At 36.8% G+C, this 15,573-nt stretch overlaps 2 protein-coding genes across 3 annotated transcripts; one reads left to right on the plus strand and one right to left on the minus strand.

The window, feature by feature from the left end:
- Nucleotides 1–24: 24 nt before the first annotated feature.
- Nucleotides 25–8,130, minus strand: LOC106170193 (uncharacterized). 2 transcript variants are annotated; one of them, XR_015331466.1, is made up of 9 exons: nucleotides 7,987–8,130; nucleotides 5,217–5,371; nucleotides 4,557–4,611; nucleotides 4,266–4,333; nucleotides 3,737–3,848; nucleotides 3,099–3,217; nucleotides 2,312–2,454; nucleotides 1,494–1,944; nucleotides 25–1,354 (listed from the first exon to the last, which is right to left on the minus strand). XR_015331466.1 is itself a non-coding variant. In XM_086997793.1 (8 exons), exons 1-8 carry the CDS (start codon nucleotides 8,045–8,047, stop codon nucleotides 1,845–1,847), a joined length of 813 nt encoding a protein of 270 aa, XP_086853919.1. In that variant the 5' UTR covers nucleotides 8,048–8,130; the 3' UTR covers nucleotides 25–1,844. The 2 variants fall into 2 exon arrangements, 1 of the variants encoding a protein (XP_086853919.1); XM_086997793.1 differs by having other exon boundaries at nucleotides 25–1,944.
- A 1,888-nt stretch (nucleotides 8,131–10,018) lies between these two features.
- On the plus strand, nucleotides 10,019–14,014 carry LOC147759456 (uncharacterized). The gene is made up of 3 exons (XM_086997069.1): nucleotides 10,019–11,646; nucleotides 12,475–12,566; nucleotides 13,460–14,014. The coding sequence occupies exons 1-3, from the start codon at nucleotides 10,335–10,337 to the stop codon at nucleotides 14,012–14,014; spliced, it is 1,959 nt and encodes a 652-aa protein (XP_086853195.1). The 5' UTR covers nucleotides 10,019–10,334.
- Nucleotides 14,015–15,573: the final 1,559 nt, after the last annotated feature.

Consider the following 15,573-nt stretch of genomic DNA (forward strand, 5'->3'; position numbering starts at 1 on the left):
AGACATCAAAATAAACAGTTATATGTATTACAAAATATGTATTTCTTTTCACGGCAAACAAATTTAACAAATATAAGCCAACTCTAAGAACATACAAAGAATTAACAGTCTATAAAACCCCGGAAAACACCCGGATTAAGGGAAACTGAACAGTGTGGACTCAAGCTTAAATAAAAGAGAAATATAAACAAATACTAATACTAATAATGACAATAATTATAATGAGGATTGCCCATAAACACCAAACAAAATCCATCACGTCTTCTTCCATTCAGCCGAATTTCTATCATTTTGAAGCACAGGAATATAAAGCCTTTGTTCACAATTAGTTACAGGCTAGATCACAATTACAGCATCATGGCTGAACAAACAAGACACTACAAAGAAAAACAAAATAAAAAAAAAATAATACTTTTTCCATTGCACATTTTGCATTGCTTTTGATTGTTACATGCTTGAGCACAGATTTTAAAGGGGTAACAACTTTTCATCCGAGATTCGAAATTCCAAAATACACGAATTGTAAACAACACTAGAAATAAAGCATTTACCACCAAAACGGCGGTTAGCGCAATTATTCTGAAATGTGTGCTTGCCGTCGGGCCACGTGGACCTTCACATATGGCTACCCTCCGTAACACTCTCTTAAGTGATTATTACAAAAAAAAAAAGATAAATAAAAAATAATCGATTAACTTTGAATGTTTGAACGGATTTATTTACCACTGGTAAGAGTGGGAAGTTCGTTGTTTACCTCAGGAAAATCCGTTTTTTGGCACTTGCCCTGCCAAAATGTTTGTAAAAAAAGAAAAAATGTCATTCCTAAACATTCTTCTCTCTGCCAGATGCTGTCCATCTGATGACGTAGCTGATGAGCAGATCTTGTCGAACAAAAATTTGAATAGCCAGAGAAATATATGTGAATACTGTATATAGTGACATCTGGCAGAGAAATATTTGAGAATATCCAGTGACATCTGGCAGAGAAATATATGTGAACATATGCGTCTCATGAAAAATCATTGTACATGTAAGGTCAAATGATACATCAAAAACAAATCACCAATTCATAGGCGACTGACGCATAAAAAACAAGATGCATTTACATAACATATTACATCTGTTGTATAAAGTAGCAAAGCAATCTATACTCCAATAACTGAACCTTTTTCACAAAAAAATGGACAAAACACAATAAATATACAAAAATGACAATATATTTGTTTGTCTCTATCTCTGCCTTAATAATTGTAGCCTTATACCTATATTTATTATACTGCCATAGGTGACACACAAAAAAAAAAAAAGAAAACTGTTGAGTATTTCCCCTTTAAACAGCCTGCACTTATATCCCCTATCAAACTTTTTCAAGAGCAGTAAAGTGTACATTACATTTGCCATGCGATATATGCACGATGCCCTTATATCCCTTTTTGCGATCGTATGTCAGTAGAAGGCGGCCGTACGAAACAGTACGGTTTCACGGCCTACGCAGCCTCTACGATTTTGTCAAGCTAAAACTTTTGACAATTCTCTAAAATCGCAAACCCGTAGGAAGCAGCAATATTGTAGTTAGCATTGCACAGTTCCCTTACGGACATTATTGTTCTGTGGACTTGCGGTGATCGTGAACATGGATGCACCTATTATTGGTTTCTTTCCCGTCCACCTTCTGGTGAATTAAGCAGCTAGGAGGCATAACAATAGTGGAGATATTTAGTTCAACGCACTTGAATATGAAGCTGTGCGTTTCCCTATTCTGACCTCGTGGGTTCTAAAAACGACCCCCGTGGCAATTGTAATGTACGTTTTGCAAAGGTTAAAGTATGTTGCTATGGTAGAGATTACTTCGTAGGTCTGGTAACCATGGCAATGTCAGGAGGAATGATGCTGCGTAGTTGGGAGACAGCGGTGTTCACTATGCCACTAGTCAAATCCAAGAGCCTTGAAAGGAGAGAATGTTTTGAAAATGTCAAGCCTCTGCACAGATCATATCATCCATTTCTTGTACATGATCATATTATTTTAAAACAACTTTCGCATGTTATTTCAAAGACTAACTGAAAGCATACAAAGGCAAATTTTATCCATCTTTTAAAACAAGCAAAACTAAGCAATATTTTGTCAACATTTCTGTTGGCGTACTTATGTAATGATCAATCTGTTTTTGAACTAAGTTATTTTACTGCACAACTGGTAGTCGATGACATAAATAAATAAATAAATAAATTTCTTTTTTTTTTCACAGGCTTACCTGTCTAGAGAAAATAACTTATATACTAGTACAGTTTATACAATAATCAAAACTTACCACTGTTTTTGCTGTTGAGTAACATGTGGGGTATCCCCAGAACTGTTTATTGTGTTCTTCACATGTTTAAAGTTGTCTTCGATGCTTTTTTGATATGGCTGCAGGAAAGTGCATTTCTTCAAGGCATTTGTGCATATAGATTGCTGGAAGATAGATAGATTATTTTGTTTAATTGATTAATGAATTTAATCTTAATTTAAATTTAAAATTTAATCTTAATTTTTTTCTTAAATTTGGTTCCTAAAACCCACTACATTAACCATCAGAGGGCCATGGGTCAGAGGGATCTTACTTAAAGTGTTTTATCTGTTTTCAATAAAATAATAAAAATAGCAAATATTATAATTATTATTTTAATATTATTTTTATTGCTGGATAAAGAGACAAAGGGTAGCACTGTTGTAAATCAACCTTTCTTCTTGACTGATTTTTGACCTTATGATTGACCATGAATGCTGATAGATTCTTGCTTACTATGCACATATATATATATACGTAATGTTAAACGCATATACTTTTGATGCAACTATGAAGATCTACTATAAAGATCTAACAGTAGTGTATATATATATATATATGTGTGTGTAATTGTTGTAATAGTAGTAATATTATAGCAGTATATGTCATATAAGTAATGTTATAGTAGATCTTCATAGATGCATCATTAATGATTATGATAACTTATTTATATCTTGAAGACCTATACAGTAATTTGATATGAATCTTCACGCATACCTTTGGTGACAAATGCATTCTATAGTATAGCACCAATTGTTTGGATACTTACATAGAGTAATGCTATTTGGTGAGCCACATATTTATGATTGGTGATATTGGCTATGTCGCTATTCAACTGGTGGGCCATATTGACGACTTGATTCAGTTTACACAGAACTGTAATGTGATCTGAAAAATGCATACATACACTGATACACATGTACATATACCAGTATATATAAAACTTGTATACAATATTCAGACTGGTCGGTTTTTTAAATATTCACTTCTTTTTAGAACATATAATGATATTTCAATTTGAAAGATGAATTGACCAAATGGATAGTACTGATCATGAGTGACCAAGAAATTGCTAAGCATAATGTACATTTATAAAGAAAGGCAAACACCCATGCACTCTCACTTACAAGTGCACACATACAAACACTGTGACTCTCTCTCTCTCTCTCTCTCTCACACACACACACACACACACATGCACACACACTAACATGTTTTATCTCTCACAAGTGCATCCACACACACACATACACACACGCACACACAATACACACACACACACACACATACATACATGCACACAAGGTAAGACATGTTCTCACTCTTGTTCTCCCTCTACCAGTGTGTATCTCTCTCTCACTAACACACAGACACAATAGATGTTACAAAACACCTAGTGTATGTTACCTGACATCAAAGAGCATTGCGATCTAGTTGTAGTTGGCACTGCTTTGGGCAGAGATATTAATTCCAGTGCACGTGGATAGATCCCTTGAAGACCAAGATGATCTAAATAATCCTGGAATTAAAGAAAAAAATGTGCAATTCTCAATGCAAGTCGATGATTCAATAAAAGATGACCTCATACCAATTGTACATACTTTATGACTAAAGGTTATATACAAAATTCTTTGCTAAATACTATGTTAATTCATTTATTAATATAACCACCTTAAAAAAATAGTATAATTTTTTAAAAAGACGAATAAAGTATATAAGATAAAATGAGATTGAATTAAATGAAATACATAAAATTACATAGCGGGAAAAAGAAAATTAATTTAAAAGCTTTGAAAAGTAGTCCCACAAGCATATATTCCTTAATTTGTCTGTACTGATATCTGGGTATAACAGATAACAACTCTGGGACAGAAAGAAAAAAAGAAAAAAAAATCCAAAGGAATATGAACATGTATCAGATAATAAGAATACCTACTATTAGTTGATATTGGCAGTATGCGCTCCTACACAAAACATTCTCCATTCTGTCTATTAAGATCATGGCTGAAAAGAAATTATTTGTTTAAAAAAAATACTTAGGTTCTACCTAGTATGTTGTACTCAGAAATAATTTCAAAAAATCTTTAAAAAGCTTAAAAATACATGGTGCACTCCCGTGTATTTGCATTGTTTCCCTAAACTTAATATGTATATCCAAAAACAAATTTGTTCTAATTTAAAACTTAAACTGAATTTGACAGAAAAAAATATAAATTAGATATTTTACCTTTTGTTTCAAATGCATTTGAAATTTGTCCAGATGGGGTTCTTGATAGTGGTTTCTGATAAAAAAGAGAATTATGTAGTTATCATTTTTAGTTTACTATTATTTTTTTATGTTGAAAGCAATCTATGTTTCGTACATGCACTAGTAGATCACCCTGAGCTTCAGAGCTAACTTGACACTAACCTTTTCACTGTAGCCTATCTCCATCGTGTCACGATGAAGATAGGCTACAGTGAAAAGGTTAGTGTCAAGTTAGCTCTGAAGCTCAGGGTGTAGTAGATGCACAATTATCCTCTTTTCAATTCTATGCATGCACTTAGTCACACTGCCATTACGTTAGATAAGGAGACCAAATGGGAAAAATTTCACTCTCCATTTGTAAATGTGCATTACAGCATACAAAAAAAAAAAAAAAAAAATCATAACTGAGATTTCATGCCTCTAGCATGTTTTTCAATGACTTTTTAATGGACTTTTAGAAATGAACTGAATTTTTTTTTTTTATTATACATAAATCAAATTATTTTTATTAACATTTTCCTTTCTTTATCTCAAATTTTGCATTGCAAACTTAAAATATATTTGTACACATTATGATTTGAATTTAGACAATTATAAATAGTAGTATAATAAGTATCCTTATAATGTGATAAGCCCTACCTTTTCATTTGTTGTGCCTCTTCTATCCTGAAGTTCCATCTCCTTTAGACAGAGAAAGTCCAACTGGGCACACAGGGCTGTTACTTCAATGGTGGGGTCCACAGCATTGCCTCTCTTAAAGTTTGTCAGCATGGACTCATTCAGGAGGACTTCCACTGAGGAGATTAAAATCTTGGGTTATTATTCATCCTCAACCTTACTGTAGGTATAAATTGTTAATATGCATTTATTCATTTTACTTGTTTATTCATTTTGTTACTATAATTATTTGCATGGAAAAGTTGTTCAGGTGGCGCAGGGTTGCTTCCTTTGATATGGTTTCTTTCCACATGATGGAGACTGGTGGGCAAAGAAAACTTTAAGGCCTACTGTGCTCTAGGAACACATAGCGTTCACTGCTTTTTTTACAGTATAAAAACTATAAATCGACGTCAAAAAATTGTTCTTTTTAAGTTTTAGAGAGAAAAGATGAGATTTAGATGAGAAAATTCTGATTGGTCAGTTTCTAGTGACGTAACCTGGGTAGTAGCTTCCCACAGCTGTACTAGTAATAGTATATACTATGCAGTAGGTGTCAGAAAAACAAAATGCCGCAAAGTTGTGTTGTTCCCGGGTGCCGTAATGTAGGTTACGATAAGAAAGACATCTGCTATTATATCCTGCCTGCGGATGCCGCAAAACGTAAAATTTGGCTCAATTCTCTGAAGTTAAAAAATCCCAACACAGTGTCAAAACACGCGAGGATCTGTAGCGACCACTTCGAGCCGGAATGCTTCGTAGTGACCTGCGAGCTGAATTGTGCGGTGGAAAAGCACGGAGAAAACTAAAAGATGATGCTGTTCCCAGTATATTCGATTTTTCGGAGTACCAAAATGCGACAGTAAATGCCAGAGCGCTGCCGACGAGAGGCTTACCTGTAGGATGTGTGCATGATGCGGCCGTCGAAAGGAAGAAGAGAGCAGCTTCTAGAGCCCAAAAAAAGTTCGTAGCAGAATTACGTTGTCGAATTTTTTGGTTATGTTAGTGAAAACTTTAATATTAACATGATAGTGGACTCAAATTTTTCCTCGACATACTGCTGCACTGATCACGTGGAAGGCGGAAGTAGCGAGGTAAGTTGCAGAGGTGTGAAATGTAGTGTGCGATGCTATCAGTCCAATATCTTTGGCCTTTTGTCCACTGACCTGGCTCTCCACTGACACTGGTAAACTGCACGGGTGTGAAAAATAATGTTAGCTGTCACACCTGCATTATAAGGTAACTTTCTCTTATCAGTCGGGATAAGAACGTTCAGCCGACGCGACAGATGGGCATGTGTGAAAAACTATGTTCGCTGCCCTGCTTCCAAACCTTTACTGTTAACGTAGTATTTTGTTGGTTAATAAATGTATTTTGTTGGTTAATAAATGATAACCACGTAGGGAATTCATCTTCTTTTGTGTATCTATCTTCAAAAGTTTGAATTTATAAATGATCATGTAGTAATCAATTGCGTGTATCGCTTTTAGTTTGCACTGCTAGCAAGCGGAAAGCTGAATATGTATGGCTTTCTGAGCCTCGACGCAAGTGACGTCACTCGCCTCAAAGCGCCACCACGCGGGAGTATCATAAACTAAATTCACACACACCTGCATAAAATCGGCTTTAAAAACTAAATAAACGTAAGAACTTTTTTTTTCATTACTCAAAAATGACTTTTGGGCACCTAATGGATAGTTTTAACCCGTTTTTTCATCACAGTATACCTTTAAGATGCAACCATGGGCTTCAGCAGCTTAGGGGTGCAAAGTGATTTCTTGAAGCGTTGTCTCCTTTGCTGGGAGGATTTCCTTTCCCAATCGTTGAAACCCACAAGAAAATCTTTATATATATCCATTTGCTACACATAGTTAACATTTGCCTCTGTGCATAAATGCCCTCTCTACATCTTCATAATAATTGCAAATGAGTTTCTCTGGGCGTGAATCTAACAACTTGGGTATGTCAAGTTGCTTCCAACCTGTTTTCAACTTCAAAATATGGTTCAACGATTCGCAATAAGTCCAAGACCATCCATGTGCAACTTCGCATCTTCGCATCAGGTTGTCCCTGATGATAAGCAGTATCTGCTCTACAAAATAAACTTCAAATGCTGGGGCAATGTTTCTTATACAAACAGGTACTAGTACTTCTTTTTTCCTTCTTCAAATATGGGCCAGTTGTAGAATTTGTAAGTTGAAGGTACCCAAATAACAAGGAAATGTGTTGTCCTCTTTCTTCCAAGGATACGCCAGTTTTGTTTCAAATGCTGCTGGCATGAAATTAGTTTTGATTCTGTGAAGGCAAATCAACCTGTTTTTCAAACAGATTCTTCCTCATCTGATCCAATTAGTTACCCAGGCTGTGTCAAGTATCCAGCTAGTTCAAGTTCAATAGTGGGGAAAAAAGCCGTGTAAGTTTTCCAATCCCAGTTAACATGGAGGCCTGGGCATAGAAAAATTGGACTAAAGTTTGAGCTGGCATTGCCCTTGTTATAATCAGTATTTTGTCATTACTGAAAGCTGTTCTCATGTTCTCAAAATATCGCAGTTACCTAGCTTGTTAAAAGCCAGTAACTTAAACTGAAAAGGTCCACTTCACTTGAAAAGTCAGAAGATCAATAATTCGTCTAAACAAAAGACGACATTCGACCATATACAACACAAATACCCTTTATTGATTTGGCTCTAGTTATTTTACATACGTTTCATAAATAAATCCCTTATGCAAAACACAATAAAAATCTCCATACCTTTATATCTTGGATCATATTGTTGTAGGTCGGCAACGGGATTCATGAAGGCAGCTGTCATTTTGAAAACTGTACTTACTGTCCATCGATATAGATTTTAGTGATGCTGCCATCAAGACGAGCTATACGGATATCTTTGTTGCGCGTTCCCGTCTTATTAACACGGTTTAACCCAAAGATTCAAAGTTACGGTACCGGTAATTTTAGACAGCAATCGCTATGTGATATGACTTTGAATGTTTCTATGTATCCACACTGTCTAGTTATTATTATTATAATTATTATTATTATTATTATTATTACTACCACTACTTCTACTACTACTATTATTATTATTATTATTATTATTATTATTGTTGTTGTTGTTGTTGTTGTTGTAAGAATCGCGAATCATTTTATGCCTTCATTCTCAACATTATGAGAGGGCGATGAACGAAAATACCGGCTGCAAAAGTATGCATTTTAATAAATTTAGCCTCTAATTTGGGTGACCAAGGACGGCGCGTGTGCATGGAGGCGGGGAGACCATCAGCGGATAAGTCGGCTCTTCTTTCATGTAGAGTCCGGCATATCTGATCCGTGGATCACTAGATCTTCGGATCTTTTTTTCGAAATAGCTTCATGCATGTACAGGGTAACTTCAAATTCATACAATGGAGTTGAATTCATTTTAAACACCTTCTAAAAATATTGATATACCTCCTAAAACCACAAAGGGGCAAAGGAAAAGAGGATCACAGAAAGTTCAACAAAATGATAGGACCATGCCGTACATGTTCAACCCAGGGACGGATCAAGGGTTATTTGGAAGGGTGGGGGGAGAGAGCTGGGAATGACAAGCCTCGAATGAGTAGTTGACCCTCGCCCCCTTGGCTTGGAGGGCTCGCTCAAAGGCCCCGGAAAATTTTGGTGTTTTGAAGGGCAAACGGTGCCATTTGGTACGTCTAATAAATGTGATTCGGCTAGTCAAAAGTCTAATTTCAAAAGAGGAATTTTTGTTAGGTTTATTTTTCAGAAACCGAAGGGGAGGGGGGTCAAGACATTCGTTTGATTATTATCAGAGAAAAGCCGTATATGAACGGAGGGCGGGCTAATTTCACAGCGCACGCGTGCTAAAATTCAAATTTACCACAAATCCTCATGGTAACGGAAAAATCAAGATTTCGAATCAGCGTTCTCGTGCTAATGTTTGAAATATGAAGAACTTTAACATATGATGTGGTTAATTGCTGATCACAGTGTCCGCTTTACCTAACAGCGGCGGTTAACAACCCTAGGAAAAGGAAGAAAGAATAGAAAATGATACTAGTACATGTACCTGGAACAAACTGGAACAAACGACCAATTCGGTTGTACAAAGTTCATCATAGGAAAGATAACACACTGCATGTACTAGAAATATGACATACGCAATTATTCCGATAATTTAGCAAACGACAAGGAAATTGTTATATATTCCCAACCTGTCTGTTACAAAATTGGGCAAAATGCTCCCGTCGGATCGAAGATGATCAGCTGGGTGAAAAAAAAAGCTCCCCTCGGCAAAAAATATACTGATATCGTACTTCGAAGGTGGAACATTTGACAACGGTTGTCTCCTCTGCTACTGGTCCAGTTTATGAATGGGTGGGAGGAATGAGGTAGTAACATATAAGAGTAGACAACTTGGTCATCCCAAATCTCCCAGAGGGCTTTCGTGCAATTTTGTATCAGTAATGGAGAAGATAGCTATAAATTGTCCCCCAACCCTTTGAAAGCAAAGCATGCTATCTACATGTATCCTGAGCTCACCTACCAAATGGACAAAAGAAAAGAAATGAGGGGAAAAAAGAAAGAATGGGTATCAAATTAGGGATTCAGTTATCCTTTCTTTGTTTTGAGGCGATAGCGTAAAGAGCAATTTAGTTGTTCGAGGCTTGTGGTTAAGCTACTCTTTTTTACCTTTCCAAAGCATCGACAGAATCACATTGCTGTTTTCCAGCACTAAAGCTAATCAGGTCTGGTTTGAAAAGAGATAGTGCTGTGTCTTTGTGAGTATGAATTGTTTCTGAGAAACCTTTTCAACGGCACTTGAGCTGTAGGATCTCGTAGCCCAACAAAGAAAACAAAGCAAGACGCCATAGACATGCGGCATTCACATTACAGTTTTGTCGATTTCACAATGCCATATTGTTGTCGTTCTACCTGATTCTGATTGGCTCACGTCGTCCACCTAACGGCCTTGTTTCTTCTCTACCCCGTTTTAACCAATGACAATTTCAGATGTATAAGAATACCAAGGACCCTCAAGTATTAGAGATTTCGCAAGACACATTAACTGAGTATCAAGAAAAAGAAGCCACTCAAAAATGAAAGTCTTATTAATGATTGTGCTGATAATCTATGTCTTGGTCAATTCTGAAAATAGTCAAAATGGCAAAGTTACCGTATTGCCGTCGTCAGGCAGACCTGCTGAAGTGCGGACCGACACCGTGATAGTCAAATCGGTAAGTTCAGTTAGGCCTGGAACTATCGGCTATCGCGATGAACAACTGTCTAATACTAGTAGAAAGCCTACACATGAAAGCCACAGTTCTCCCAAGATCAACGAAAGCGCTCCAGATCCGCTTTTGAAGTCAACCGCCTGCACGGGAGCCTCCAGTCGATTTTTGGTGCCCAATGGGGATGTCACAAACAATACATATTGCAACCAAACAGAGGAGAATGCACCGCACGGAAACGATACTTACTCCGGTCTCCCCCAAGCGGTCTCAAACCTAACTTCTGATACGTATAACACTGCGATTACAAGTCAAGCCCCCACTGTTCACCTTAGGCCTAAATTGGAAGAACCAAGTAAAACCTATTCAATGGAATATGCACGCCGGAGACTTACACAGCTTAACATAACAGTCAACAGCCTGTTCTGCGCCGAAGAGAGGGCTGGTTCAACCACTAACGTCGTTCTCGTGACCTGCTACTGCGACGACTTGTGTCACGTTTTTGGCGATTGCTGTTGGCCATACGGTCACTTTTGCAACGATACCAAGCTCACGGGGATTGAAATACAGAAAAATAATACAGAATGTTGGTTGCAGGCGACTAAAGAAAATTACGAAGTTAGTGCTAAATACTACTGGATTGTTTCTTCTTGTCCAAGCCACTGGCAAGATGAAAATGTCCGCCAAAAATGTGAGTTCAAAGGCTTGTCTAACGACATTGATATAATGCTACCTGTTTCATCAACATGGGCAAACCTCACGTATAAAAACGTTTTCTGTGCAATATGTCACAAGGCAACAACTCGCACAGCATGGAAACCCAGGGTAGTGTGTCTGACCTCCCAAATCGAAGTTTTTAGAGATGTAACGAACGTCTCTGAAATTTTAGACCAGATTGAAATGATTCCGGATTGCATGATGTTCTTTGATGCACCAGACCATAATCCTGGACGACCATGCATAGGTCCTGGAGGGGGGCATGACCCTGCGAACGGACAAAATGACAGACGTTGTTCAAGGTCATTAGACGCCGAGTCCGCACGTATCTGCCAGTACGGGCCTGTGTCGTTGACTTTTTATAGGCGTCCAAATGGTCACGCATATGGTCAAAATGTATTCTGCTGGCTTTGCCTTAGACAACCAGATTCTATTCCAAGCATTCAGGAATGTGACGAATATGGTAAGTCGTTAAGTAACTATTTTCTATTGAAGTCATAATCAGATATCAGATCGTCCCGCCAACCTTTTATCCACTATATTAAATGGATGGCTTTTTGGTCTTTACCAAGTTAAATGTTGCTTAAGAGGTTGGTGCAACATTAAATATTTAGTTAATTTCTTAAGCACATGGCTCTTTATTACTGAGAGACGAGCTTCTTCCTGAGTGTTTAACAATTCAACCAGCCAGAGCAGGAAGTAACCTACAGGTGAGTGGAACTGTTCTTTCTTGTCACGATCTCCTTAATACTTTTTCCCAATAAAACCCCCACCCCACCCCACTCCACAAAGACAGGTATACGCATTGGCACGCGGCCATGTCGAGTACCTGGTATTTATTTAGATTCTGCAAAAGCATATGGTACCAATGATTCACAGCAACTTTATCTGTGCTGCTTCACCCACAGTGGTCTCTTGGAGCTGCGAACATGAAGCTGTCTTGGCTTGTTTGCGTTCTTTTTCTATATACATACAACAAATAATGCATATAGTATTGACCTTAATGTGGAAAATAATATGAAAATTTTAGAGATATGATTAAATACGTTTTCCAGTAATTCTGAGGGCCTATATTTAGGCCTAACTGTACATACGCCTTGGTCTTAAAATAAATAAAATAATATAATTATGTTACATGTACCTATAATCAGTGATTTGGTGTCAAACTGACACAAATCAAAACAGATAATTCGGCGCTGTGACTTATTAAGGTCAGTTTTTGCCTGCACAGTTTCTTTTCTTCCCATTGTATCTCATTACTTACTTTTGAACTAATTTTACTTTTTCTCAGATGAAGCAGCGATGAAGGCTTTTGAACCAAATGGTTTCTCTGCCTTGATAGATTATCAAAGGGAATCCCGTTGTCAGGAACACCGGAATCAAGTAAGCATGGGATGTCTATGGAATCTAAATATCTAATGCTATATCGTTTCAAGTGTGTGTGAGCTTCTTTCAGTTTTTTGTAATTGACGAAAACCAGCCTTTTCTCTTTGCTTTAGCAAATGAATTTGAACAAGATGTTGATATCCATTGCCTCGTTTAAAGATACATTTAAAGTCAAAGTTTTGCCTCAAAACCCAACCAGACCAAATACCACAATATAGTTTCGTATAGTATAGGCTACGTACCTGTAGTTTAGAGAAATACGAAATACCAAAGGGCTTAGTTCATGTTTCCTGTAAATCATATTTCAGCGGACATTTTCTGCTTTTTTTTTTTTTTTTTTTTTTTTTTTTTTTTTTTTTTTTTTTTTTTCTTTTGGGAAGGGGGGCTTTAAATATTCCTCAGCAGTTTAATCTGCAAAAGTATGCAATTTCGCGCGCAGATAAATGCACCCCTGCATACATCCATACATGGGAGTGAGAGTGATGATTTTGCAATTCACCCGTAGTACTACGTATATACATTATTTACGGACGAACAAATATTTGGAGAAGATGCAGTTTCAATGCTATTTTGGCCAAAAAGAGGGGTATAATTATTTGGCTTACGATTTGGCATTCTCTCATATAGGAAACTACTGGACCCGATTTATATGCGTTATGGGAAACCTTTATTTAGTATGGTTAACGGTCTGCAATATGTATTCTTTAAACGAAATCTATAAACATAAATTGCACTCGCAATTATAAAAATGGTTTGAAACGATAAAAAGGGACACAGTATAGACAAATACATGTATATTTTATTTGGATAATGCATGCTGTGCACATTGAACTGCAAATCAACGCATTACCAACTTTTTTGTGCTTTTATTATTTTTATCCCCTTTCCAGGACGACTGTCAGCAGATCACTAAATGCCCAAAGGATGAAAGATGGTGCAGGCTACCCATATATCTTACTGGTATGATCAACCTACAGTTCAACTTAACTATCATATTCACCCCAAAACAAGTCATCAAGCAACCCTGCAGCCTTACCTACATTTGTGGGATACAGTACAGGCTTTTCTTGGAAAGCATACCTAAGTTATCGCCAGTTGGCGTTTGGGAGGCCTATAAGTTTATGGATCCTTTAGCAGAGTGCACTCTCCCATCGAGTGAGAGAAATTACGTCGCTACCCTTTTGCCGGTCAGGCTAAAGCGAAGCGTTCGCCGTCTCCAAGATGCCACTCCATTGTTTGAGTCTCTTGAGGATCAGGTAGATGCTCTGATTCAGAAGAACTACCGCAATTATACTTACAATAATCTCGATTTTGAAGTCGGCATCGTTAAGGACCGCAGAGAAGAATTCGAAACTGCAGTCCATCCAATATCCTCTCTCTCCCGGGGCCGAGACAATCTTATACTCTGGCAGGTTCTGATAGCATTTATCATTCAGAACATCTAAAATGATCAGCTACCTTTATAAACAATGTATAATTTTACCGCAGTCATTCACAGCTGAAATGAGATAAAGTGTGGTAAAGAGATTTGGGTCGAGTGTCAAGGACTTTGGGCGGCCACTTCAGCCGCTGCTTTACCTTAAATCGATCGCTGTTTTGTGTTACGCAACAAAAGTTGGTCTTTGCTCAGTCTTGCACATATTTATCTGTGCTGTAATAGAAATAGTTAGTGCTACTGTATTAAACTTTGTAACTAAATATTAATGAAAAGAAAAATGTCACCCATCTTCTTGATCCAATTAACGTTGCTTGCTGGCCGATGACATAATGTGGATCAGTGAAGAGATGGCCCAAAGTCTTGTGTCCCACATGTAGCTAAAAGTCAAAAAGGTTTCTTTGGATTTGGAGAAGAATGGGATAAGAAATAATAACAGACTAGTATATTTTAAAATAAAAACGGACAATTTATCAAAGGATATTTTGGTTGTTTTCTCTTAAATATGAATATGAAGTCAAATCTAGTAAACGCAACCAAACGCCATCATATTGTTTCACATAGCATAACTAAAGATATGCTGAAGGGTATCGTCTCATATTTCCCCAAAAAAATGACATTCGAACAGATGTTCTTCTCCTTTCTTTTTGTGCTATATATAGCCCTTAGTTATTTCCGTCAAATTGTATTACTTACCATCCCTTTGCAGAATTGCTAGTAATAATTATTGAGTTTGTAGCCATGATCTTTTCTTTTTTAAGCAAAGCCCAATAATATATACCTATGCTTATTCTTCTACGTAGACCGGTACAACACTGCGGGGACTCTTGCTGAGTACTGTTTCCAACGTACTTGTAAAATCACCAGCTTTTGTGAATGCTACACAACGCCAGGAGGCCTGATATTCAGTTAAACTGATTGCACTCAGCAATAGTCCCCGGAATTGGATCGATCTATGATGGTGTATATGAGAATGGGGTCAAATATATAATTCTACATCCGTAAAATAAACTCATATGCGCTTTTTTTTTATTTCAAGTAAATTGCATGTAATGTTACGTAAATTCATACTGAAGAGACATTTCTGCTTTCTCCTTAAAATAGATAAAAAAATTTCCGTCAAACGAATCTATCATTAACCAACAGAATATATTTCCAACAAAGCGTAACTTCCGTAGTAAATGTTAATTATAAGACCCAAAAAAGAGTGTTTTTCGTCGCCGCACGCGCACTTTTAACCTTGCGCACAATTTTTTTTCTGATTATGAATGGAGGCCGTGCGTGCACGTGGCCATTAATGGCTATACTCTGTTATAATCTCTTAAGTGATTATAACAAAAAAAAAACTTTTTAGAAAAAAAAAAAAAAAAAAAAAAAAAAAAAAAAAAAAAAAAAAACAGGGACTAACTTTGAATGTAAAAATGGATTCATTAATTAACCTTTGGAAATTATTGGAAAATTGTTGTTTATTCCAGAAAAATTCATTTTTTGGCCAAAACGAAGTGTAATTATTCCTTTAACTTATAATTTAAGCTGAAATTTCAAAGTTGCTGGCCGGCTCCCACCATC

This window comes from Lingula anatina, chromosome 10, assembly GCF_051362555.1.
Source record: "Lingula anatina isolate TDL-2025a chromosome 10, LinAna3.0, whole genome shotgun sequence".
Classification (NCBI taxonomy): domain Eukaryota; kingdom Metazoa; phylum Brachiopoda; class Lingulata; order Lingulida; family Lingulidae; genus Lingula; species Lingula anatina.